Source organism: Nelumbo lutea, chromosome 3, assembly GCF_056320005.1.
Source record: "Nelumbo lutea isolate HS-2025 chromosome 3, American lotus-T2T, whole genome shotgun sequence".
Lineage (NCBI taxonomy): Eukaryota > Viridiplantae > Streptophyta > Magnoliopsida > Proteales > Nelumbonaceae > Nelumbo > Nelumbo lutea.
Genome location: NC_142686.1, coordinates 20177123 through 20204082, shown reverse-complemented (window position 1 = coordinate 20204082; position 26960 = coordinate 20177123). Strand labels below are relative to the sequence as shown.

Here is a 26960-nt window from a genome sequence, read left to right as displayed (position 1 = left end):
AACAACTTGGACGGTCTTGAGTAGAGAATTTGATAAAATTTGAATAGCCAGCTTGCACCCCTACCACTTCCTGGTATAGATAAAGCCTTTATTTATCCAAGTATGAAGAATGATCATTTATTTATAATGATTTTGGCTATTAATTTATTATAAATAACTTTTTTTTTTTTTTTTTTTTGTGTATGCCATTTGGGATGTATCTAGCTTGATAAAATATAAAACCCATTTTCTTATCTTTTCCTTCTAACCAAACAGTCTTATAAGATAGAATAGTGGGAAAAGTACACTGCAGCCCAATGAAAAATTCTGAAATCATAGACCTTCATAGTTTACTAGTTACAGCCACATCCTGCCTTTGAATTTGATATCAATCCACAGTCAGATTTTATCTCCTGTACATTAAGGCTAAGAATTTTGAGTTGGGTTAATCAGTTATTATCCAAATAATCAATATTGATGAGAATAAACTAACTCTATTTTTCGAGAGCACATCATCTAATTATAAGTTAATTAGATATTTAGATACTTATCAATCAGTTGATGAGAATCAAATCCCGTTCGATTAATTGAATGGTTTAAATGTAGAATCAATGATGAGATTCCACGCAAATAATAAATTCATGATAGAATGACGGTTCAGATTAGGTTCAGAATTTTTAAGGCCCAAAGTGCAGTCGGAGTGGGAGACGGCTCGATATTAATACCAGGCAGACATTGGGTGTAGGTTTTGACATTTTGAATGTTTATAAGTATTCGGTAACAAAAATCCATTGGGTGTGTTCGTACTTCTCCGTCGTAAATTCATAGGCTGCAAGCAACTGCAATTCTTTTCGTTTCATCTTCACCTACTTAGCAAAAATTGCACCTTGTTATCATGTGAATTTGACGATTTGGTAACTCTCTCTCTCTCTCTCTCCTCTTTTTCATCTATTCTTCTTCTTCTCTCTCGTATGACTGGTGGGAGCGACGATACCATGAGTGTCCTCGAAAGAAAGCCTGACGTAGTGGAGAGATTTCAGTAAGTTCTCTTAGAATTTTCCTTTGTTCCTTATAGTTTTTTCTTCTTTTTCTTTTTTTTTTTCGTTTCGGACCTGTTGAAGGTTTTGTTGTGGCATCCTGTTTGAGATTGGTTTTGCATTGTTAGTGATTTGGTGCATTGTTGAATAGTGGAACGTAGGGAAGATTATTAGCAATTTATATTAGCAGCGATTTCATGGTGAAATATAGAATTGGAACTTTCTGTCAAGTAGTATGTGTGTGTCGTCCTAGGTCATCAGAGATTTAATCAGGCCGTGCCATACACTTCGGCCGCACGTCTATGATCAATGATTTGCTATGGTGATGATCGACAGACGGAGATATTATCGTTGTCAGTCCACCGTTCCCCACATTCTCTCTCTCTCTCTCTCTGTCTCTCTCTCAACTCTCGTTCTCTCCACCTTCAAAGCAATCTGGGAAACCAACTCAGAAGCCATCGGAGAATTTCAACGACGGAGACGGGAGAGATGATACCGGGATCACCAAGCTCGACTATGTTATGGAGTTTGACGCTTCAAAAGCCCTAACTGACAAATCAGAAAAGCTCATAATCCCTCCAAAGCAGAACGAATGGAGGCCCACCAAGAAGATGAAAAACCTCGATCTCCAGTTTCAATATTCCACTGCCGCCGACCCTGACATCCGCTTCGAGCTAGAGGCTCCCTCCACTGTTGGCATTCCTGATTCCGGCATGTCTTATGGCCTGAATTTCAGACTGAACAAGGAGGGTGACGCCGGTGCTGTTGACAACGGCGTTGGGGATAAGGCTGATAATGATGCTGTTGAGGCACCTGCTCGACCTGTATCCTCTGAGAATCTGATTTTGCAAAAGTTAAGAAGGACATGAAGAGGCTGCCTGATGATCTGGGGTTTGATGAGTTCACTACTGTTCCTGTTGAGGGTTTTGGTGCTGCTTTACTTGCTGGTTATGGATGGATTGAAGGAAGAGGGGTTGGAAGAAACGCCAAGAAAGATGTGAAGATCGTGTAGTATGAGAGGAGAACTGCCAAGGAAGAACTTGGGTTTAAGCCGGAGATGCATGATAGGAAGCAGGAAGGGCGTAATTCTGGGCCTGACCACGCTGCAACAACTAGGCCAGATAGGCATGAGAAGATCACATCTAGGGAGGATAAGGATGGCGTATCGGTAGGTATGGTTGTTAGGGTTGTCGGTGGTAGGCATATGGGTTTGAAGGGGAAGGTCGTGGAGAAATTGGGTTCTGCAAGTTCTGACTTGTCAAAGATAGTTTTAGCTGTTGGATGGAAGAGAGGAGGTCACTTCCAAGGTTAATGAAGTTGCTGAGTTGGGTTCAGTGGAAGAAAAGAAATGCTTGAAGAGCTTGGTGGAGTTGAAAATTCAAGAACCCAGGGATGACAAAAGCAGCAGGGATGAGAGAAGAGCTACTTCAGGTAGCCATGGTTATGACAGAGAAAAGAGGGATGGTAGTAAGGACTATAGGAGGAAGGATAAGAGACAGAGAGAAGAGGGAAGAAGAGGTGGTGAAATGAAAATTGACAATGGAGCAACATCTTGATCAAGTAGCTGCAGGGAAGAAGAAACGGGAGCACAAGTTTCTTGGTTGTTGAGTCATATCCGGGTTAGAATAATTAGCAAAGATTTCAAAGGTGGGAAGCTGTATTTGAAAAAAAGGGGAGGTTGTGGATGTTGTAGGACCAACAGCATGTGATATATCCATGGATGAGAGCAGGGAGCTTATCCAGTGTGTGGATCAGGAAATTTTGGAGACTGCACTTCCAAAGCGTGGGGGTCCAGTTCTGGTTCTCTGTGGAAACACAAGGGTATCTTTGGAAACCTAGTGGAGAGAGACATGGAGAGTGAAACTGGTGTCATCCGAGATGCTGATACTCATGCATTGCTCAATGTGACAATTTGAATATTTGCCAACCGTCATCTTTAGAATTAATATATCTGGTATGACTTTTATAAAAAAAATGATTTGCTATGGTGATTGCTCCTTCAATGCCCAGAAAGCTAAGTTGCAGTACTTGGGCAACCATTATTCACAGGATAGATGAAGACTTTTTTTTTTTTCTGTTTTCTTTTTTTATCTCAATATGCATTACCATACATTCAATAGTTTGAAGTAGTGGGCTGGCGAGTCCATCTGCTTGACAATATGACTGTTCTTGGTTTTGTTTTTCCACTATAGAGTTTCTTTTCCAGAGTCCAAACAGCTGGGATTGGTCAATGTACATTATGAAGCTCCTGTTTTCACAAACTTTTATGGATTTAATTGCCTAATAACTAGAGTCTTTGTTAGTGTAAGAAGAAACCGAGGATAATAAATGAGCAAACTCTTTTTTGTGAAGAATTTTAACAGATAAGGGTTCAAGGTTGTTGGTTGTTAACTATTTGGTTCAACTGTGCCTGGGTATATGAGCTAGATTTCATGTTCTCAATTTTGTATACAGAAATAAAATTTCCAATTTCCTCTTCTGATGGTGTCACTCCTGCTTATGATTTTGGAATCAGTGCAAGTTCACATAAAATTTCCATGTTTCACCTTCTTATTGGATGACCTTCTCTACTTGGTTCCCCATCTTAATGTTTTCTTTTCCAGGGATACAGATACTGACGACTATATTGAGAAGTGTAACACATATGAAGCTGAATATGCTCGGCGCCTAAAGGCCAAGTATTTCTCTAAGAAGAACTTGTATGGAGGTAAAGGTCATTCTGAAATCCTAATAAATGACTTAAGATATGGTAAATGCATTTATTTGTATATGATACCAATAAACATTTTAACTTTTCTTATAGTTGACAAAGTTTGAGGCTTTGTTTACCAAACAAAAAAGTTTGAGGCTTTAATGAGTGATGTGACAAGTCTTCTATTAAAATACCAAACCAAAAAAAAAAAAAACATAAGTTTCGGTCAAAGTGAACTTTTGATATGTAGAAGTTGCATATCAAGAGTATTGATACTTTGAACCTTGGTCCTATATGCTTCGTATTAGATTGCTGGGTTAAGTTTATAAGGAACCAAATATCTTAGCTAATGACACAATTTTAGCTTGCTCATTGAGAAGAATATAATTCTCCAAAAGAGAGGCAAGATCTTTTGTGTGAAGAGATATTTCCCTATTTCTGGAGTTATTTTTATCAGCAGCAACAACAATATCCTCTTTGTACAAAGTATGTACATACTACCGAAACAAAAAACTACATAAGATCAGATGTTATATTATTAAATAAACTAGAGTTCCTCTTTGAGACAGGTCAGATCCTTTTACTTTTTTGAGCCACTAACCAAAACATGTATAGTAACTTTCTTGGTGATCTCAAGATTTATACAAACTCTTTGAAAGTAAATATGCCCTTATAACTTGCCAGTCAAGTTCAACTTTTGTTGCCTTTTTGAGACAGGTCAGATCCTTTTTGAGACAGGTCAGATCCTTTTACTTTTTTGAGCCACTAACCAAAACATGTATAGTAACTTTCTTGGTGATCTCAAGATTTATACAAACTCTTTGAAAGTAAATATGCCCTTATAACTTGCCAGTCAAGTTCAACTTTTGTTGCCTTTTGATAGTCAAACTAAGGATATAAGCATTCTTCCTGATCATCACTATGAATGTGCTTTTGCAGAAAAAAAGTAAACCCAATGTCTTCTTTGAATTTTGGAAGTCTCTTGCCAACTCCCAAGTCAACAATATTTCTTCCTTTAGTCTATACAACTATAAGGGTAGCTACAACTACTTACACTTTTAACATGATAGGATTACCTCCCAAGGTAAGTGCATTTGTGTGTAGATTGTCTAACCATTTTTGCCACCTGTTCAGCTAGTGAGTGTATGTGTGTGGAGGGGTCATTGGTGTAATGGTAAACTCTCAGCTTGACAAGCACAAGAAAGTGGGTTCAAATCTGACAGTGGCTACTTCCTTTTAGTCTATACAACTTTGGAAGTCTTTTGTCAACTGCCAAGTAAATAATTCTTCTTCCTTTAGTCTATACAAATTTAAGGGTAATTACATCAACTACTTATGCTTTCAACTTAATAGGATTTCCTCCCAAGGAAAGTGCATTTGTGTGTAAATTGTCTAACCATTGTTTTGTCCTGTTCAGCCAGGGAGTGTGTGTGTGTGTGTGTGGAGGGGCCATTGCTTGGTGTAATGGTAAACTCTGAATCTGACAAGCACAAAAAAGTGGGTTCAGGTCTGAGAATGGCCACTTTGTGCAGAAGTGTAAAAAATTTAGTTCCATTATCCACTCCATTCCTTCCAAGATCCACGATAGCTAGGACCAACATTGGGTAATGGCCTTTTTTTATATATTATATGACTTTACTCCAAATAAAATACCTCTGTACGGGAATCTGTGAACTAGGTAATTCCATTCCCATAACATGTTTTTTCCGTGGTTGTATGTGATTTTAACATATCATAGCATAACTATTATTCAAAAAAAAAATTATTCACATTCAGTACTGGTGCTTTGCTGTGCCTCGTTGAGGAAATTATGTGTGATTTGTGAATCATATTAGACAGTATTTTGAGAATGGTGGGTGATGCAGCATTCACATGGTTTTAGATCTCACAACTGGAATCATAGTTGTCAAGGTGCCAACTGCCAACGTGAAGTGGAGAACACCTTGTTGCCTAGGCAATGGTTTGTAATTCTTTAGGTTTCATAGCAACCAGCAATCATCTTTTACTAATAATTACTAGTAAGCTTCGCTAAATAAGTATAAAACTTCATATCAAAATGTAGTAAATCAACATGTTTATGTAAAGAAAATAAAGAAAGAAAAGAAAACTTAGAAAATATAGGGGCTGATGGCTGAGCCCCTGTTTTTATCCTTGGAAAAGAAGAAGACTAAAAAGAAACTAGTATATGAATTATGAAAATATTATACACAGGTTTTAAAGAGGAAACATCTGATTGTACTTTTTTGAGGTCCTTTTGTTTAGTTTTTGTACAGCTTCTCTTTGTACAAAGGACTGTTAGATTAATAAAATTATACTTTACCTTTTCTCAAAAAAATATGAAAATATTGTAAATCCACAAAATGAATATTTTGGTGTAATGATGTCTATTGTAATATTATGTTTTTTGTTGATAATCAAAATAATTCCTATTGTAATATTGTAATTTCACAAAATAAAAAATATCATAATTGCTTATCAAAAAATAAAAATATATGACAGCTTATACAAAAGCAACTAGGTACATGGGCAAGGCAACCCTTCATAGGTGCCTTGTCACCTAGGTGTCACCTTGACAACTATGACTTTTAAAAAAAAAGGCCATTACCCAATGTTGGTCCCAGTTATCTGGGGTCTTGGGAGGGACTGGGTACTAGCCTAACCTCTGACATTTTTTTTTTTTGGCACAAAGTTGCCGCCCTCATACTTGAACCCATGTTTTCATGCTTGCCAGACTGAGGTTTTACCATTACACCAAGTAATGGACCCCTCATGACTTGAATAAATAATTTAATTTCAACTAGTTTAGCAAGGGAAAAAAATTAGGGGATGAAGAGCAACAATGGTGAAGAGTCTCATTTCCTATACCCTGGCCCTCAATTTGACTCTCACCAGCTTACTTGAATGCTCTTTAAGGTGGACATGTAGGCTTAATGTTGTTGGCCTTGCCTCTGTCACTTCAATACTTTTTGGGTTTGAGCTTGCAAGTATAGACCTCTAGGTTGTGGTCCTTGCTACATCAACTCTCCCTAGCTTTGAGGTGCTTGCTACTAAGCTAAGGGTCTGATAATGTTCAGTTAAGTCTGGTTGAAAAGAATCTTCTTCTGAAACCCACATAAAATCCCAAAGTAGATGGTCTTCAAAAAAAAAAACAAAATTTAGGTTGCCTTTACCAGCAAAAACTAGCCAACCCTCTATCCTGTCTTCAGTATGCTTCTCACATCTTCATTGAATGAGGAGCATAAGAAGCTCACTTAATTGCTTTTATGCATCTGCTTCTACAGTTCCACATATTGATCAGCAAAATAAAGAGACAGAAAGAAAGAAAGAAATGAACAATGACAAGCAAGCAAGTCCTGAACATTGAAGATATTATGCATGTCCAGTAGTGTGGTGAACCAGATTAGTTAGCATTTGAACCCTTCAAAACTTGTAATTTGACATTTCTAGAATGGATTTGAACCATAGCTTGATCATACCTTCTGAAATTAACAGCTTGATGGTTATTTATCGAAAAAAAAAAAGAAAGAAAAAAAAGTTAACAACTTCATGGTGGATATTGCTGTAAGAATCTTGAAGGGAGACTGGATTGGTAATGAGACTGATAAACCAGTTGTGACCCCACCCCATTCTGCTTGCTGAGGAATTAGTTTTCATATAACCATTTTCCACTAAGCCTCTGGAGATTTCTAAAACTCTTGTTAACCACTTTGACAATCTCTTCAAGGATGTATCATCTGAAATGTTTTAAATCATCTACCCATGTTTGACCCAAGTCTTCCAAAAGTAGTTGAAAAACTTAACATCTTGATCTCACACCATGGGTTTTTGGCATTCTCTGTGTTGTGACCACTTTTGGAGAGAATAGGATGACATTATAGGTAACTTTCGTTCTCTTGAACAGGGATGAATTCAACCTTCATTAGAAAATTGAAATGCAGCTATAAATTTTAAATGGCACCTGGCTATGTCCTCTGTTGTCCTAAGACAATCTCCAGAGGTCATTTATATAGTTTCTCCTTCAAACAAGTGGCTAGACTGTCCACTCAGAGAAGGAGCTAAACAAGTTTTAATTCAAAAGTGGTTTGGGCTCGTAGGTCTTTACCTACAGGTATTCTCTTTAGAAGACTTTCTGAGGTTCAACAAAGGGAACTTGAAAGCCCTTTCTCAGAAGATGAAGTTTGGCAGGTGACTAAGATCCTAGATAATGATAAGTCTCCTGGGTTGGATGGTCTCATTAACCTCTTTTTTACAAGAAGTGCAGGGACTGGGAGCTGGTGAAGGAAGATGTAATAAGGTCTTCCAGGGCTTCCATGGTAATGCATCCTTAGAGAGAAGTTTGAATGCTATCTTCATCACCCTTATTCCAAAGTTGGAAGGAGCTGTGAATAGAAAGGATTTCAGATCAATCAGCCTTCTAAACCGTTTTTACAAGATCTTGGCAAAGGTGTTGGCAGGCTTAAAAAAGTTGCTTAGAAGTGTTGTGGCTGAAAACCAGTGTGCTTTTGTCCCTGGTTGGACAGTGTTTTGGTAGCAAATGAGTTGATCGACTCCAGAAGGAGGGAAGGGAAGTTGGGCCTTCTTTGCAAGCTTGATTTGGAGAAAGCATATGATCACAATTTGGGCAGAATTGGAGGAATTGGATGAAGGTCTGTATAACTTCCCCAAAATTTTCCATCCTAGTAAATGGGCAGTCAGCTGGTTTCTTTAGAAGTTCTAGGGGGATTCGTCAGGGTGATCCTCTCTCTCCCCTCCTGTTCATTTGCTTGATGGAAATCTTGACTCTTTTCATTCATCAAGTTGGGGAGGTCAGTTTTTAGGAAGGTTTTGTTGTGGTTCCTGGAGGTAAAGAGGTTCAGATTCTTCAGTTTGCAGATGATACCTTGTGTTTCTTGACGCGGAGAAAGATCAGTTGGAAGTGCTCCTGGGTGTTCTTTGTTGGTTTGAAGTTGTCTCTGTCTTAAAAGTCAACTGGAGTAAAAGTCTTTTGATCCCAGTGGATAATGTGGAAAATGTTGATTCTTTGGCTGGAATTCTTGCTTGTCAGATAGGTTATCACTTATCTTCCAACAAATTATCTTGGCCTCAATCTGGGAACCAGCTTTGGAGAGGTTAGAAAAGAAGCTTTCTTCTTGGAAGGCAAAATACTTTTCCATTGGAGGTAGAATCACTCTTCTGAAGAGTTCCCTTGTTAGTTCGCCTTCTTATCATCTCTCTTTTTCCAATTTCTGCGAAGGTGGCTTAAAGGCTAGAAAAGCTGCAGAGAGATTTCCTGTGGAGAGGTTGGGAAGAGGAAAAAATGGATCCATTTAGTTAGTTGGGATCAAGTTTTCTCCCCTTTGGAGCAAGGGGGTTTGGGGGTCAGAAGACCAAAGGTTTTTAACTTGGCTTTACTAGGAAAGTGGCTATGGAGATTTGGAGTTGAGAGAGCTCATGGAGAGGTTTAATTGATGCCAAGTATGGTGTGGATAGAGGGGACTGGATAACCACTAGCTCCCCTCCTTCCCTGGGCATTTGGAAGAAAATTATAACCAATCTTCCTTGTTTCAGCAGAGGCATTAGGCCAAATTTTGGGGAATGGTGGCAGACTGTCTTTTTGGAAGGATCCCTGGTGAATTGACCATCCACTAGCTGAAGTCTTCCTGCAACTGTTCCAGCTGGCTGTTGACCAAGATGCAGTGGTTGCTGGCTGCTACGAGCTTCTGGAGAAAGCTGTGGTCTAAAATCCTACTTTTAGGAGAAACTTTCAGGACTTGGAGCTAGAAAATTTTGCTAAGTTGCTCTTTCTGCTTTCGGGTCAGGTGGTAGATTCTAAGTAGGGATGACGGCTGGACATGGATCTGGGCTGTAGAGGGCGAAGGCCTCTTCACTGTTAACTCTTTCACTCTTAAGCTGACTGATTGCAACTTTGGCTCAGTTCCTGCATCCAGAATTTGGAACCCTCTCTCTTCTTTTAAAATTAATTTTCTAGTGTGGGCAGCAGAGCTAAACAGGTGCCTCAAATAAAATCTTATTAGAAGGGGGGGGGGGTTGTTTCCAGATTCAGGATTAGAGCTGTATTCTGTGTTGGCAGGATCTTGAGGGCACTGATCGTCTCTTTCTCCATTGTCCTTTTGTCTCTTGATTCTGGTGGCACTATCTTAATGCTCTGGGGGTGGCCTGGATCATGCCCAGCTCTGTCTTGTATCTACTGTGGAGTTGGAAGCTGCAACAAAGCTAGCTAACTGTCCCTGTGGCTGTAATTATTACTTTGTGGTCTTCAAAGAATTAGAAGATTGTTCCACCATACCTCAAAGGATGTGGAGGATATGATCTCTGTCTTTTGGTAAACTGGTGTCTTGGATTTCAGCTGCTAAGGGGTTCCATCAGCAAAGTCTTCGGTGGTTGCTGAGGTCTAGGAGCCTGTGGGATTTGTAATTTTGTTGTATTGTATCATCTCTGCCCATCCTGAGGGTTTGTCCTTGGGGGCTGGCTGTATTCTTGTGTGATCAATAAAAGTTACCTTACCATTTCCAAGTTGTGCATATTTGTATTGAGTGTATTTGGAAGATGATCTAGTTGATACTGAAACATAAATAGATCCAAGTTCTGCATCTCTTATAAACTTCCTGTTGGTCTATTTGAAACAACAAAAACCACTCAGTCATTGTTTGAGAGGAATATATAATTTTTAAGATTAGTAGCTAGCCTTCTACTTTAGAAGAGTGTTCTTAGGACAATTGTAACCCCTTCAGCCAGGGTCTCAGCATTGCATTTGAGCACTCTATTACAATTTTTGAGTACCTCTAAAATTGCTTTGCAAAAGAATTGGAATTGCATCCTATGAATGGGAAATATGCTTTTAATAATTGTTCTGTAAATTGCAATAGATATTACATGGGATGTATGTAAGTGCCTTTGGTTCTCTCAAATTTGATTGACTAAACTAATTAGTATTTATTTGTTTTATTTATTTATTTATTTTTCTTTGTATAATATTAGACAAAGAGTCTTTCTGACATTGTTGCAGGCAGTATATTTGACAAGGATGTGACAATAGACAATGAGACTATCAGATCAAGCAGGTAGGTGGGTACTTGAACAAAAGTAAATATGGTTTTCCCCGCCTAAGCCTGAGCTAAGCTGTTGCCCTCTTCCAGATGGCATTGCACGCATTCTTTTACAGACCCTGTCCAAAGTTTTGAAGAGCAATGCAAATCATCACCTTCTGCAGCAGAAACTTCCACCAACCCTTCAAGTAGAAAAAACCCGTGTAAGAGGAGCAGCAGTTGATGCGCATTTCTCTGCCTCCTGCTGGAGAGTCCAGGAAAACCCAGCCAAGCCATTTACAGCTGATGCTTAACAAATGCTGTCCCTGTTGTATCTACTGATTATCAGAGACAATGAACCTAAAGTTTCGATAAGTTTAGTTCATGAAGTCACTACTAACCGTTTGAGGTTAATTTGCCCAACTTTTAATATTTACAAGCTATATTTAGCCAAGTGAACTGGGTCAATCGGCACTTGTTTTCAAGCTATTTGTTTTCACTTTTCAGCATGCTTAATTTAGCGTCATAATATTTACAAGTTTTGGCCTTACGGGCTTTACGTACCATGAGCCCAACTAGTAGCCTACTTATCTTCCCCAACAGTGAGGGCTCAGTCACCGACTCACAGTGTAATCAAAATTCAAACCGAGCTCACTAGCTCACTCAACTCAAGTGAGTTAAGCTTTTAAGTCGAACGAGTTTGAATAATTAATTGAACTTATTCGATTGAGATCAAATTTGAATCGACTAATTGAAGCATTTTTTTTGATAATTGGACTAATTGTTTGATTAAAGTTCGAGTCTTGTCATCTCCCAGGTCTGTTGTTTACCAGAAAAAAGTCATCTCCCTGATCCCCACAGCTGACGGCTCGTTATTGGCTAAGCGTTGCCAATCTTGGACCACCAATAAACGCCGTTATGTATAACGGCAGATGCTAGCGATACGGGTTAGCCAAACTACAATTGTACACGGTTGCTTCAGGCAAGGCAACTGTATTTAAATGCCTTCTTGATAAAGTCGGAGTCCGGATTTTCTGCCCACGAGAACTTTGTCCACTTTTATCTCAGTCATACATAAAAAAACATCATAGTATTATGTAGTATTAACCGGAATTAAAGGCTTTAACGCTGTGATTGCAATTAGAACAGCGGCTGTTTAAAACCTTCTTAACTTTTGAAGGAGTACAAGTACAAATATGTAGAGTAGCAGCTGTTAAAACCTTTGTTTTTTGTATTGTTTTTTATGTATTTGCATTCATATTGCATTTACTCCTTCCAAACTCAGCATACGTGAGTGAGGAATTCGCTCGAACAAAACCACCTACTACACGAGAACAGTTGTCTATCTTCGCATTCAAAGTAAATTCTCTAAACATCTGATCCTTGTCAATTTTGTACAGTATTTGCTTCAATCGTTTCCAAAATCCAAATCCTGTTCGACTGGTCGACTTTTTCTTGCTTTTAGATCAACATTTTCTTGGCTGTTGAAAGAGGTCAAATTCGTAAACTTCTCCATCTTGATTTTGGGACACAGTTGGAAATTTTGATTCTTGTTGCTTTTAGATTGCCCGTCTGTGTTAGATCAACCGAAATGGGTCACAGAGTATTTCTGATAACTGGTTTAAAGATATTGACATTGATGTAGTATATGCTTAATTCTTTTCCTGCTAGTTTACTTGCTCGTTTTACTTCTTTTGATTTTCAATTGAAAATTTTTGTTATGTGGCCATGAATTTCTACAATGCACGGTATTTGGATATTCTTTGATGTGGTTTTTAGTCCCTCAGCGAGATTGTGCATGTCACGCCAGGCGCCAAAGAGTGCAGCTCATTGCAAGTTATGGCTTGTTCTATATCTATCTCATCGAGCAATGTTCCAGCAAGTAAGCATTTAGATGGTAAGAAACATGTTGGATTGAGATCATCAGCAACAAACGTCAAGTTTGTTATTAACGCTGGCCATGCAATAAAGACTCCGTGTTCTCGATTCTTCTTGGTTATAAGAGCAAGCAATGAACAAGAGACATCAAAAAGATCTGGATTGAGCATTGGGGACTGTGGATCTGCTGTTGTGGCTGGAATTATTCCTGAAGCACTACCTGTTCCTCCTAAACCAGCAGCACCAGTTGGGACGCCTCTCGTTTCTTCACCTGTAAGTAGGACAATGAATGATCTAGATCATTACCTTACCTGCATTTCATAAGAAGTATAAAGTAGTGAAATTTTAAGTAATAAGATAAGTAGTTAATAGTGGAACCATTTGGTGAACTTACTGAACTTTCTAAGTAGAACTTTTTTCTAGTCATTATGCTCTCTAGAATTTTGGGCTTAATACACCACTTTAAAAGACTGATCAATCTGGTTTTATTACCTTTGGACCAGTTTAAGTTCTGGGTGTACTGCTGTATTTTTTTTTTTTTTTTTGCTCTCATACGGTGGTTTCTGCCAGCCACTTAATAGGCGTCCTCGCTGTAATCAGAAGTCAACTGCATTGAGATCAGCATTTCAAGAAACAAATCTCCTGCAAATTTTGTTTATCCACTTTTCATTCATGAAGGTTGGTAACTTGGTAGTAATATATGGAACTTTCTATTTTCTTTGTCTTTTGTATCCGTCTCAGTTATATTTGGGTCTAACTTTGTTGTCTCTAAGCGTATAAGAGTGCAGGTGAAGAGGACACCCCAATTGGAGCTCTACCTGGATGCTATGGACTTGGATGGCGACATGGTCTTGTAGAAGAGGTACATTTAGCTAGTATTTATTTAGAAGTGTTTGTTCTCCTTATTTGTACTTTTTAATTAAGAAGTTTGTTGATTTTATCAAAAGCCACATGCAAATATTTTAACAGAAATAAAGAATCTTATTCATCAGTTTATCTGCAAGTAGTGCCTTTACATCTCTTGGCTGAAGAGGACTGTCTTCCATTGCCTTTTTGACTTCGTTTCTGCTTCAGAATAACTTAATTAATTTAGGCAGTTTGTGTAAGTGCAAGAACCCAACTTCTAATTACTTGCATATGTTATCCTATCAAATGCTTCTCAAGGAATTCCTGAGGATCAATGCTTAATAAGCAACTCTACAGCCATGTACTTACTCTTAGATTCTTATCATGAACCTTTTTATACATAGGCCTCAGTCCTTTTGTTGTAGCTTAATACATATTCATACCTACCTATAGAAAGAAAAAGCATTTCAAATTGCTCCTTTGCATTGGCATTATGGGCTGAAAGGAATAACAAAGTTTTTGGAGGCAAAGCAAACCCAAATGATGTGGTTATAAAAAGATTCAAAGGCAAATAACGTTCATGTTTGTCAACTCATAGGGTGTTCGGGGGTATACCCTATAACAGTTTTTTCACACTAATACTTCATTTATTTATTTTGATAATTCACTAATACTTTATTTATTTAGGCCTCTGCTTTTGTGAAGGGGAGAGATTGGATTAGTTTTTTGTGGTTATATAGGTCCCCTGTACAGGTCCTTCGTGTATGAAGGATCTTTTCGTAAATCTTCTCTTTTCTTTTCAATATAAACTTTTACTTTTTCAGGAAAACATGTGCTGGCTTCTCTATAGCAAAATTTTGTGCTTTCCCTAAAGTTCTTCATGTGTTGAAGGTTCCTCTCTTCCATCTCGCTTTACTACAGCCTCTATTAACAAGGATTAACATAAAATATTGGTATATTCTTCCTTCAGTCCTCCGCAGGAGATGAAACATTATAATGATAATGGTCTAGTGACTCAAGCAATATGGCTTCTCAAAGACAAGTATCCTGACCTCATCAGTCTAAATATTTTGTGTCCCATTTATGATCATCTTTGCTTCACTTTCAGCATGAAAGTGTGATAACCATTCAGATTGATCAAAGCAAAATTGTCTTTCTTTAGGTTATCCACACTGATGTTACTTTGGATCCATATTCCTCTGATGGGCATGACAGCATTATTAGAGAAGATGGTATGATGGATATCTGAAGTTCTTCATTTTCTTCAAAATTTCATTTTTTTCTTTTATGTATTATTTTGATTTACTAAATTTGGTACTATAGAAATATTCGATGAAAATGAAGGAAAACTGTTACCTCCATGTAAAGGTTGGATAATGTTCAGATGCAGTCATAAACTTCTAGGACCAGTTTCACCCATCTGGCAACCTGGTCTTCACTGACTCATTTACATGTTTCAACCATGTATAGGACTTGAGTTTAGGCTGATGATATTATCACCAATGCCACCACTGCCGGTAATTCTTGTAATGCACTATTTCCAGCCTGTGACTTCACCATTGCAGAGCATGCCTCCTCTGGAGGGAAAATTCCCATGATTTAGCATGTGGTGGTGGCTAAAGTTCATGAGATCACCAGTCTCAAACGAATTGTTACATCTCCAATCAACATTGAATGCATTCATCATCATAAGCACTAAGATGACAATTACATCATTCTTTTCATCACTGGCATCAAAACCTTGTTTTTCTTAATGTATTGCCGTCTTATCTTCTACAGCCATCTTGTTACCATGTTTTCTGTCAAGTTTCACTGCTTTTACCAATCATTATTTTCACCTTCACTCATATTTGTAGAAATCTTGAGCTTTCATCACATCACTCATTGATTCACTTGTTGGTCTTTAATTCACATGACATAACTTCATTGACTGACCATCTTGTAGTTTGGCCTCAAGTAAGTTTTCTTCCTTTGTCACTTTATACTTTTCAATGTTTTTCCTTGTTTCTAGTTACCTGCTAGGCCTTCCACCATCTTGTCATATATTTTTCTTTTCTAGATCCCCAAAGATTATCTGTCCCTTCCCCTTTTAATAGGGTTGTTCATTTTGGTCTACACTATTGAAGTATCACCACATTATCTTTAGAAGATATTCACAGTTTCCTTTTCTAGATTCCTTCCTTTTTTCTTAGAGATACATTGTTTTTGGTTTTCTTCTATCTTTTTAAGAAGAAATCATTGCTGTTGCTGTTCAACTTTTCTAGCAACGCCATTTAAGTGGAGATTCATTTTGGAATATTCACAAACTTCATTTCAAATAGTGAAACTTAGACCATGTAACAATAACATAAAATGTGATAATAAATTCATCTTGCATTTGGTTGGGAAAATGTTTGTTACTATGTTTAGAAGTCAGTTTCCAATATCTTACAGTAGAGAGCCATCTGCATGAACTAAGCAGTTTGTGATTCTTTCTAAAGAAACAAAGATTACAACAATAGCATTATTGATCGGATTACATTTTATCAATAATTTCCAGGAGTTATAATGAATGATGAAACAGTTCATCAGTTATGTAAACAAGCTGTCTCCCAGGTAATATCAACGGATTTATTTGTTCAAGATGTATTTAAAATTTTTATTCTACTGATGATATTATATTTACATTTTTCCAGTTTTACTTTCTTCTGATTAATTTATTATTTTATTTTCTTGCCTATGTCAATAGGCCCAAGCAGGAGTGGATGTTGTCCCAGTGGCATGATGGATGGCCATGTGAGAGTAATTCAAGCAGCTCTGGATGCTGAAGGTTTTCAGCATGTGCCAATGATGTCTTATACAGCAAAGTATTTATTGATGTTTTACTGTTACACAATTTGTTCTCCCACTATGTTCCTCACAATCTCTTGTTTTAATTGTTGTTAAAAAAAAATATTGTCAGCATGCTCTGGTGCCTGCTTGGATGGAATGCAGTGCACTTTTCTAATTGGTACCTATTTAAGAAGTTAAATTATATAAATATCATTTGAAGTCAAATAATATGACATGATGCAAGCACATTATTCTAATGAAAAAAAAATCTTCCTACTCAGATAGAGTTAAGGAACTGAATCATCTCTAAATAAATATTAAGGCAAATTTAATTTAAGATTGTCTGATTGTAGTGGGACTCTGGGAGACTGCCAGGTTATAATTTTGTGGTTTACTTAAATGCAATATTTCCTTGGAATCTTAGACATCTGATTAGAGAGTCAAAGACATTGCCACAATATTTGAAATGCTCATTCAATTGGATTCCAAGGTCTGCCAATAGTATAGCTGTTTTTCTGGATAGACCAGGACTCACGGGACTAGATCTGGTTTGGAGGCCCTAGGTGAATAAGGAAGTCAAGCATATAATGGGCAACAACAGTATTCTGTTTCTTGTACTTTTCTCATCCCTGATTGAGGATGAGCTTTTCACATTATAATTATTACAGTCATCATGCACCATCAATGATCAAAGTTCAATGTGGACATTGATCCAATGCAACTCAAAACCATTAGGCAGCGTTTAGATTGGAGTGGAAATGGAAAACCATGATGAAAAAGGAGTTTCAAATCCACCACTTTCCATATTTTTTATTTGACTAATAGATCAATATATGTTTTCTGCCATTTTATCAGATTTTGACTCCAAAGCAGGGCTAGTTATTCTCGTCCCTCATTCTACACTTCCATCTTGCATTTCAAATTCTGGCCCCAATCCAAATACAACATGAAAAAATCATAGAACTTTGCCAATTTCCCATCTAACTTTGCAATCAGGACCGGATAATGTAAACTGTATCTGTTTATGCCAAAGGTTTTTCCTGGAAAATGTGCATTATGATTTTTATTTTCTTGTCCTTATATATATTTTTCTCAGAAAATAAAGAAAAAAAGGTACGCTATTTATTTCTAACAAAAATATTAATATTGAATTTTCCATGTAGTTGCGACAAGGCTTTGTCTCTTTGTTCAGTTCAATTAGGAACTGTCTTTTATAATTTTCTTGCCATTTTATTTTGTTTTGTTTTTATTAAATATATAGAGCTATATTACATGTTTGCTACCTTTTCTTACTACTTTGTCCAACATGCAAGTAGAAATAACTTATTGCAGATTTAGTAGGGTTTCTTGTGAAAGGAAAGAGGGGGAAGATGAAGATTTCAGCAGTAGAGAAGAAAGGAAAAGAAGAAAAGAATAGGAAGTCAACCAGGATTCTGAATTAACCCTAGCCGCCTACCTCTCATTATATTTATACTTAAGTTAAAGGATGAGATATTACAAGGATGCCCTTAGTAGGGCGGCTACTAATATAGCTGAACAGTCACAACTTAAAAAAACATAAACTAATGGGCCTAAAGCCCAACAAATTCCTAACTAAATAAAAAACAACTTGAACCAACTCAACAATGCATATCAATGTCTTTCTTCTGTCTTTCTGACAACAATGACTGCCAACAAATTTGTATGCAAATTTTCCCCACCTTTATATCTGTCTGGCCTGGTTGGAGGAATTCATCATATACTGTTTTCTTTTAGCATGTTGATGTAATCTGCCTTGTCAACAGGTATGCAAATGCCTTTTATGGTCCATACCGTGAAGCTTTAGACTCAAATCCTTGTTTTGGAAATAAGAAAACGTATGGAACTCATCAAAGTTCCTTTTGTTCAATTTTTTAAGTTTTCTGTGACAAATGCTTACTATTGCTTGGTATTTTGTCATTTAGAACAAGAGTTGATGAACCCAGAAAACTACAGAAAAGCTCTGGTTTGAGACATTTTCAGATGAGGATGAGGGAGCTGATATCCTTTTGGTCAGTAATTTCTTCTTCTGTGAACTTGAGTCACCCCAACTTCTTGAGAGAAGCCCCTGCTCATACCAACAGTAATTTATCTGGATTCATAGGTGAAACCTTTGCTGCGATATTTGGATGTTATATGGATTCTTTGAGATAACTCTCCACTGCTAATCGCTGCATACCAGGTACTTCAGTTGCTTGTTATATTATCGTACTTGAAGACTTGAATTTCACTTTTTCCACTTTTCATGGAACCTCCTCTCTATGCTAATATTTTAAAATTTAAGTACCCTAGGTGTGTATCTCATAGTCATGATATAGAGTTTACGACCATTGGAAGTATCTTATTAAAATTTCATTATTGCCCTAATAAAGTAATAATTAGGATCTGTTTGTCACTTTTGACCCATGCCATATTGCTTTTACCAGTATCTTGCATCTGGCTATATTATTTCATTCTGATAAATTGGAGTTACCTATTGGCATTTGTTGACTTCATGGTTCAAATTTGATCCAGTGGGATCTCTCACCCGTATTTTTTTCCATCCACCAATAAAATTAAGGTGGCATGCTGTCTTGAAGTTGTTCATGTATCCACTTACCAGTATTTCATGGACACAGACATGTACGTATGGTATTTATACATATATGGAATATACTTGTATACATACATACCACAGTTTCTGGGCTAAGCGGGTTTTCTTGGCCTGGGCCCAACCCACATTATATGTTGGTCCAGCCCAGGCCAAGATGATCGCCCTATGAAGAGTCCATTATTGCAATCTGACATGTGCCCAACATGGACACTATCCTTTTGGAGGTCCACCAACACTGCCAAATTTACCAAACAAACAAGCCCAACCTGAGATGAGAGGGATGAGATTCTGAAGAAAATTAAGGTACATAATGGCTAAATTCTGTAATAAATAGTAATTTTAGATTTCCTCTGAATATTGATATTTATCAGTTTCTTGCTGAGCTTAACTGAAGAGAACGGGATGCATCCTTGCTATCTATAATAGTATGATAATTTGAGAAATCTCTGTTGGTTGAGCAACTAGATCCTTCTTAATACCTCTTTGAATTTATTCCGTACTATAAAGTCAATGCAGAAAGAAAATGGTTTCCTGCATGGAATGAGTGCTCTTGAATGTCAGATAGAACCTGAGGGAGTTGATTACCATAGCAGTCAGGCTGGCTAGATTGGGTGTGATTGTGTTGATAGGGCATTCTTGTACAGAAAACGTTCAACACCTTTGGTAGTTTTTTGTTGTTATGCTATATAGACACTTTCTTGTGTACTTCTGTACATCTTTCATGCACAATATTTTCTAATATCACATATCTATCTTCTCAACAATATAAAACAAAGAAAGAAAAAGAAAGAGAAAGTATTGTGAAGTGGATTATAATTTTGTTTCTCCTTGGTTTTCAGAATCACAGTCAAGCATAATGTAATCCTTTAGAGGACAGTTACTCATGAATAAACAGAAGAATATTTGATTACAAAGCCAATTCCTATGAAGATTTGGAAACACGTATCCTCAATATGAATAATTCGTGGGTTCTTACTTCAGAAGCCTTTAGTGGTATCTCTGTTGGAGATTTCAACTTTCAAGAGGAACCTAATCAAGATTCTGACCTCCTCACCAGCTGGTCAGAACACTAGTTGGTCCATCACTCTGCAAGAAAATGAAATAATCCAAAATTGGCAAATTTCTAGGGAGCTTTCTTGTTAACCCTGGGGCTGTAGGCAATATAGCCTTCTTTAGAAAGGATGGGACTGTTTTCTGGTCTTTTAGTGGGTCTGTTGGTGTTGCAGGTTCCACTAAGGCTGAAGTGCTGTCTCTATTAACTGGTCTGAGCATTGCCAAACAGACAGTATGTCTTCCTTATCCAATGTAGGAGACTCAGCAAATACCATCAACTGGATGGGAAAGCCTGGAGTGGGCCCTGGAGGATGGCTCATTTATTGATGGGAGCTAGGGACATTGCAGTTGGATCACTAGGGAATTAAACTTTTACTGATGGGATGGGCTAGCCAAGCCGGGTGTGCAAAGGGAATGTTTGTGTGGTGAAAACTCGTTTGCCTCTGTAAATTTTGGGTTGGATTCTTTTTTAGCTTCATGTGCATCCTCTCATGTAAATATGATTTCTTATTATACAAATACATTTAATCATTTTCCAATAAAACAAATCTATGTAATCTGGATGTAGTTCAGTTAAAAGTTGTATGAATCAAACCAATAACAAAAGAAAGTTCTATGAATCAATATTGTCATACTTCGAACTGACCTATCAGCCGGACCATATGGACCAGGATTCAGCAACCAAAATGGGTTTAAGTAGGTTTTATAATAACACCTATTACATATTATTATAAGCTTATTTTGATGTAAAATAGCTTTAAAACACAGCCCACAGCCTAGAACCATTTATTGATTTTTATATTTTTATTTTAGCACATTTTTTTTTAGAGTGAGTCGAGCAGTCAAACTGATGGTTGGACCGTTTGACCCATGGCCAGTAACCAAAATGATTTTACGTTCAGTCCAAGACTCCTAGTATGACATATTGGTATGGATTTCTTTGTTATTAGTGAGATATCTCATTTAAGGCGGTCAATGGGTCGGTAGACCCAATAGAACCAAACAGATCTGACCCAGTTATATAGGGTCCCATTCTGCATCACGTGTCCTGATTATAATTGGGCTGGTTCTGGATTTTGATATTATGCCCCAGTTATAATTGGATTGGGGTTGGTTTTTCTTGTTCCATACCAATTAAGATCTAAACCAATTGTATGTAAATCATATATGTTAAATTAGCATATTATAAAAATGATCCTAAGTTAGTACCTTTCTCATGATATACTTAGTAATATAATATGATTATGTCCAAATATGTTAATTTAATAAATTTGCAGGTTTATTGTCAAATTACAAGTTAAAAATTTGACTGTCAATTATTAGCGGATCTTAATAGGTCAAACCCAATAGTCCCACTTAATAATTAGGTTGGCTGTGGGTCTTAGTAATAAGGTCTGGTCCAGGTTGGTTCTGCACATTTATTTATCGGGACTAGGTCTACCCTGGCCTGGTCTGGACCACACCGGACCCACCCACAGCACTAAATCCCATTTAGTGACAAGAATGATAATCATGATCCCAAAGCTTAAGGGGGGCATCTCTATAGATAGAAGGGGACCATGCACACGTCATAACATGTGCTTAGAAATTGTTGCATGTGCATGAAAGAATAAGCTGACGATCGGTTGCTGCAACCTGCAATTATGCACCTGCAATTATGCATAAAACAAAGTGGTATTCCGACCCTCTCTCTCTCTAACCCCAATCCACATGGCTGGTTTAAAAGCGCTACAGGATACAGCATTTCTAAACAAAGCTGTACGATATGAACCAACACCCAAAGAGCAGCCTATGCCAGAGTCGGTCCAAAACTAAGGAAGCTAGTTGGGTGGAGCTGTCAGCTAATCAGCTATGCTTTCGCCAAAATTTGGGTTCAGAACTTTTTGATGGGATGTGCATTTTTCACAGTAATTTGTGTCAGAAGAGGGGTCACTGGTTCCTTCCTCCCGTATGCACCGACTCCACGGGTAAAATTTTTCCTGAGTAAAACAAAAGGGGAGAATGAAAAGAAGGAACACTCTGGGCAGCTCTTTATCTTGGGGTCTTTACCAAGTGAATAATAATTTTAGCTACTGTTCAGAGAACTGTACCATATGAGCAACAACCAAAGCGCAATCTACATTCTACTACCCTTGACTCGATCTGAATTGAGAAACAGTCTGGCCAAAAATCAGAGACAGGACAGACTTTGGGGCTCTCACAAAAAAGCTAGGAACAGTACTTGCTTTTGGTGGATCGTGGATGAGCTTTCAAATGTGTTTTCTTATTGTGATAGCTGTATCATATGGACCACGACCACCACCACCGTCAGTTACTGTTACCATGTCCAACTCTGGACCGATTATGGGACCTCGCCTTAATTACCTTCAAAGTTACTGTAGTATGTTGTTCAAAGGGCATTCTCTGGATGTCATGTACATTCCTTGGCTCTATTTTTTGTAAACCTGATAGAATCATTACTAAATTTTGAAGCAGAAGCTTTTCGATTTCATCTTTATTTGTTTTCCTCTATTGAATTCGGCTTGTTTGGCCTTCCTGATCTAGGTCTCAGGCGAGTATTCTATGATCAAGGCTGGTGGAGCTCTGAAAATGGTAGATGAAGAAAAAGTGATGATGGAATCTCTGATGTGTCTCCGACTGACTGGTGCTGACATCATCCTCACATACTTTTGCTCTACAATCTGCAAGATGTTTATGCGGCGAGAAGAGGTGAGAACAGAGAGAAATGTAAATCACATTAAATGCAGAGTGCAATCATGCAGACACCTGTAACCTTTATATATTTATATATGACATCATAATAAAAGCTTAGATGGAAAAGCTGTTATTTGCATGATTTCTCAACCTCATATTTCTCAAATGAAGGCATCTGATTGCCTTCAATACCAACGTTACACAACACAAAATGAAAGAAAGAGAACTGAGAGGGGGGGGGGGGGAGCGAGAAGAGAGTAGACACGGTTTTCTCATCTCAATGAAGCAAATCCATGGAACTAGTGATGAGTTGGTTTGAGGATTCGACTCTTAGGTGAGCTGTGTTGCAGGGGACGTCTTCAAGATCTCTCAAAGCAGCATGAGGATTATTATCAAGTTACGGTCCACTGAGCATTTGGCGCAAGTCAGAAGCTTCCTCCCTGAGACGGGCATTCTCCTGGAGGACCTGGTCATGGCACTCTAAGACATGGTTCAGCTTGTCTATGAGCTGGCGGTTCTCAGTTCTAAGCCTGATGACCTGTGACCACAACTCGTCCAGATGCTTCTGCTTCCTCATCCGTGACCGGCGAGCGGATTCTCTATTAGATATCATTCTCCTCTGCTTCCGCTCGTCAATGATTCTCAACTGCTGCCCATCTGCTTCATCAGAGGTTGAATTGCTGCTGAGACAAGAGGATTGTGCAGTGAAGTCATGGACAGGAGGAAGGCTCTGAGGATTGGGAGGAGGCCTTAACAGTCTGCTGAAATGGAATGCTGGCATGTTGTTCTGCATCATGCTGAAGTTAAAGTGAGCCGTGTAGGGGTTGGGGTCCATAGGTGCCATGTACTGGAGTCCGGCAACCTCACCTGGCTGCATGGTCTGAACTCTACAGTGAATTTTGGAGGTAGCTTGTTTCTTCTAAGATTTGAGCTGGAAGATAGGAGGAGAGGAAGCTCTGTCAAGGGAAGTAGTTTGCAGATGGTGTTGTTGAAGGAGAAGGGGAGGGAAGCATGGGGAATGGAGGTGTTTATATAAGTAGAAAAGTTAGATCAGTGGCCCATATTCTGCAACTAGATTAACAGCGCCCAAGAGTTTCTTAAAGAGCAGACATCTAACATCCCAGCCCAGAGGTATGCCGTGCACTTCATCATGCATGTGGGTATATGGCATGTCATGTATGCATGTAGTCATATGTATAAGTAGGCGTGGGAACTGAGAATGGCACACTGGCTAGCAGCTAGCTTAAGCTTTTCGGGAAAATGTTCAATGGGTCCAGTGGGTGGTGGAACTGGGTTCATGCATGCATGCAATGAATGCAAAAGATGCATGTATGTGCATCCATGGGGAATGTGGGTAGGGGTACCAGTACCATCAGTTAACATCAAATAAACAAGGGTACCCAATAAAAATAATGCTTACATCGGTGGGAAGAAAGTTGGATTGGTGGGAAGAATAATTATTTGTAGAAATCAGAAATGGGGAATGTTTTGGAAAAAGAAACCTGATGAGAATTATCAATTATTTATATATATTTTATATGGATCTGGATGAAGTCAATCTTAAAAGAGTTTTTAATATCGTCTCTTCCAGTGAGCCTGAGCCCAACCAACCTCTGCACGAAGCATGCTTAGCCAACTAAAACTTATGACGTAAGTACAAGTAAGACTTCAGAGATGATTGAAGCCTGAAGATGATCGAGCTCAGAGCTCCGTTTCCACAATTAGAAAATTATTAATGATGACTCAACGACCACTGCAAATTAATGGACCCATGATCACACCCATCAATCTATCACAGGAGAATGATCACACAAAGGATTACCCTAAATTACCCCAAAATCCCTGTCTATGTTATCATTTTTCTAAGACTTCCCTTCAATTAATTAACAGCTTTTCTGATGTAATGACAACTTGTTTTTTGTGGTAAAGATGGTTCGAATTGAATACTTATCAATTTTGGAAATGGATTGGATTACTTCATGTTTATTCATATCCAAGTTAGATGCACTGTTTTCAGACGATAGCTTCTAGCTTTCTTTATTTGGTTTGGATTTTTTTAATCCCCTTGATGGCCTACTTGAGTTGGATAAATTTGTAAGAAAGTTGAGAGGCAGCAACTTGCCACCCAAATCTTGTAATTTTATATATTGTAGCTATGAGGCCAATATCTTAAGCTTCCTAACTGTATTCTGTGTGTTTGCTTTAAATAAGTTCTGATCTTATTCTCCACTATGGAAGCCTCTGTTGGGCTCTGGAAAGGTGATGTGTTGGGGACAAGAAAGGTGATGTGTTACACGTTCAATATAATTTCTAGAGGGCATTCAACATATGAGCCCCAGCTGTTCTTAGTTGGGTAGATGCGTGTGTGAGACAATAGACAATCTGCAAAGCTGGTTTTAGTGCTCATCAACCAAAAATCTTAGAAACTTTTGGTGATTATTTTGTTCTTGAGGTAAATCTTTTCTTGGGTAGGAGGGAGTGTTTGCTTTGATTTGGATCTCCCACTAACATTCCTGAGGGGACCAAAGAGTCGAGAATATGAATCATTACAACAAAATAAACTACAACGAGGCTCTAATGGTTCAAATGCCAAGTTTATTGGACTGCTTGATGCACATGTGGGTTTCTGGATCAAACTGGACCATATATTGGGTCCTGGTTCAGGGATTAGCCAATCTGCTCCTGTTCGGTTCTAAAAAACAAAAAAAATCTTCAACCAAGAATTCATACCAACTCAATGGAAAAACATAAATGGGGCAAATGTATTACAGTATAAGGTTGGATTGCAGCAAACTTTCATGATTAGAGCCTTTTCTTTCTTTTTTTTTTTTTATCAATAACATCATCTTCATTAAATTAAGAGAAGATAAGGAATAAGGATACAGAGGGAGAGATAAAACAGAAAACACGGGGAATGCAAAAAAAAAATAAAAAACTGGCCCAAAAAACAGCCTCCCTAGTCACTCCTTGCTTGGCCAACCCATCTGCAAATGAGTTGGCACTCCTCTTCGTCCAGCTGTACTGAATCTCAATGTCCCTACCTAGCCATAAGAACTGTTTTTTTTTTTTCATTGTTAAAGTTTCACAAACCATTGTCCTCTGTCTTCAACCAACTAACCACCACTTTCTAATCACCTTCCAGAATCAAGTGGCTAATATTTAATTTCTTTGCTTTTCGAATACCTTCAAATGCTACAAGGATCTCAGCCCTAAGAGAGTTACCTTCTCCAATAGAGCCAGAGAATAAAGCAATAACAATCCCTTCCTCATTCCTGAAGACTCCTCCAATCCCAGAGGGCCCTGGATTCCTTATGTTGTTGCCATCAAAATTTAGCTTTATAAAGCCCGAGGGGGGAGGGGGACCAGAACGAACAAAGAGTCCTCTTGCATCTAGCAGTGAAAGCAATCTCTTTCCAGTTTTTTAGCAAGTCATCCAAAGGAAAATCTGAAAACAACTCAAAAGATTTTACCCAGTGGACAAATCTTAAAAAGATTTGATCTAACGAATCTTCCAATGTTCTTTCCTTGTCAGAAAAAATGCATGAGTTTCTTTCTTCCCACAAAGACCAGCAAATCACTGCCCTAATATACCTCCACATAGTCTTCCCTCGCTTCTTAGGTCAACTAAAAAAAGGAGAAAACAAACAATGGGCAGTCTCCAGAGGATACCAAGAGCACCCAAAACGGGAGAAAACCCACTCCCAAATAGTTTTAGCAACCTTACAAGAGACCATGAGGTGGTAGTCAGATTCCCCATCAACAAAGAGCACATCTATTAGAAAGTAGACAATAGTTGGGTCTCTTTCTCTGAAGTAAGTCTAAAGTGTTGATTCTTTCCAAGAAAATTTTCCACAAAAAAAACCAACTCGATGAGGAATAGGCCTGCTCCAAATTTCCTTAACTGGAAAGGACAACCCTAAGGGAAAAGAGGGATGAGTTAAGGTTTCAAAGAATGAAGCACAAGAAAATGTACCAAGGCTAAAAAGGGTCCAAAATCTGGTGTCTTCCTTAGCAGGGTTTAGGAAGACACCCTCAAGGGAGGCTAGCAGATTTACCAAGCTATCAAAGTCTGTATCCCTAATTGCCCTACGCAGGCCAAGGTTCCATCCAAAGCTAGAAGTGGAGGCTGAAGGGACCAAGAACAAAGATATGGGTTCATTTTTCAAGTCTGAAAGAGCATACAAGGAAGGAAATTAGTCTTTCAGAGGAGAATCCCCGACCCAAAGATGTTCCCAGAAATTTATTCGGTTACGAGAATTTCGACCATACCTGATCCAATGGGAGAAAATTGGAAGCAGATTGTGGATGGATTTCCAAGGAGAAGTAGTTGAAGC

At 38.2% G+C, this 26960-nt stretch overlaps 1 protein-coding gene and 3 pseudogenes across 2 annotated transcripts; 3 read left to right on the top strand and 1 right to left on the bottom strand.

Annotated features, from left to right (window-relative positions):
* The first annotated feature begins 363 nt into the window (after nucleotides 1–363).
* LOC148863427 (uncharacterized) lies at nucleotides 364–11187 on the top strand. Its single transcript, XM_088976769.1, has 4 exons — nucleotides 364–1018; nucleotides 3620–3723; nucleotides 10715–10769; nucleotides 10845–11187. The coding sequence occupies exons 1-4, from the start codon at nucleotides 951–953 to the stop codon at nucleotides 10975–10977; spliced, it is 360 nt and encodes a 119-aa protein (XP_088832895.1). The 5' UTR covers nucleotides 364–950; the 3' UTR covers nucleotides 10978–11187.
* Nucleotides 1214–3073, top strand: LOC148863428 (protein MOS2 pseudogene; annotated as a pseudogene).
* Nucleotides 11188–12426: 1239 nt separating the features above from the next.
* Nucleotides 12427–22765, top strand: LOC148863426 (delta-aminolevulinic acid dehydratase 1, chloroplastic-like; annotated as a pseudogene). Its single transcript, XR_016109658.1, has 10 exons — nucleotides 12427–12884; nucleotides 13182–13289; nucleotides 13400–13473; nucleotides 14620–14689; nucleotides 15997–16052; nucleotides 16186–16303; nucleotides 18053–18124; nucleotides 18212–18298; nucleotides 18391–18468; nucleotides 22477–22765. The product of XR_016109658.1 is annotated as a delta-aminolevulinic acid dehydratase 1, chloroplastic-like (transcript).
* On the bottom strand, nucleotides 22675–23651 carry LOC148863425 (basic leucine zipper 43 pseudogene; annotated as a pseudogene).
* Nucleotides 23652–26960: the final 3309 nt, after the last annotated feature.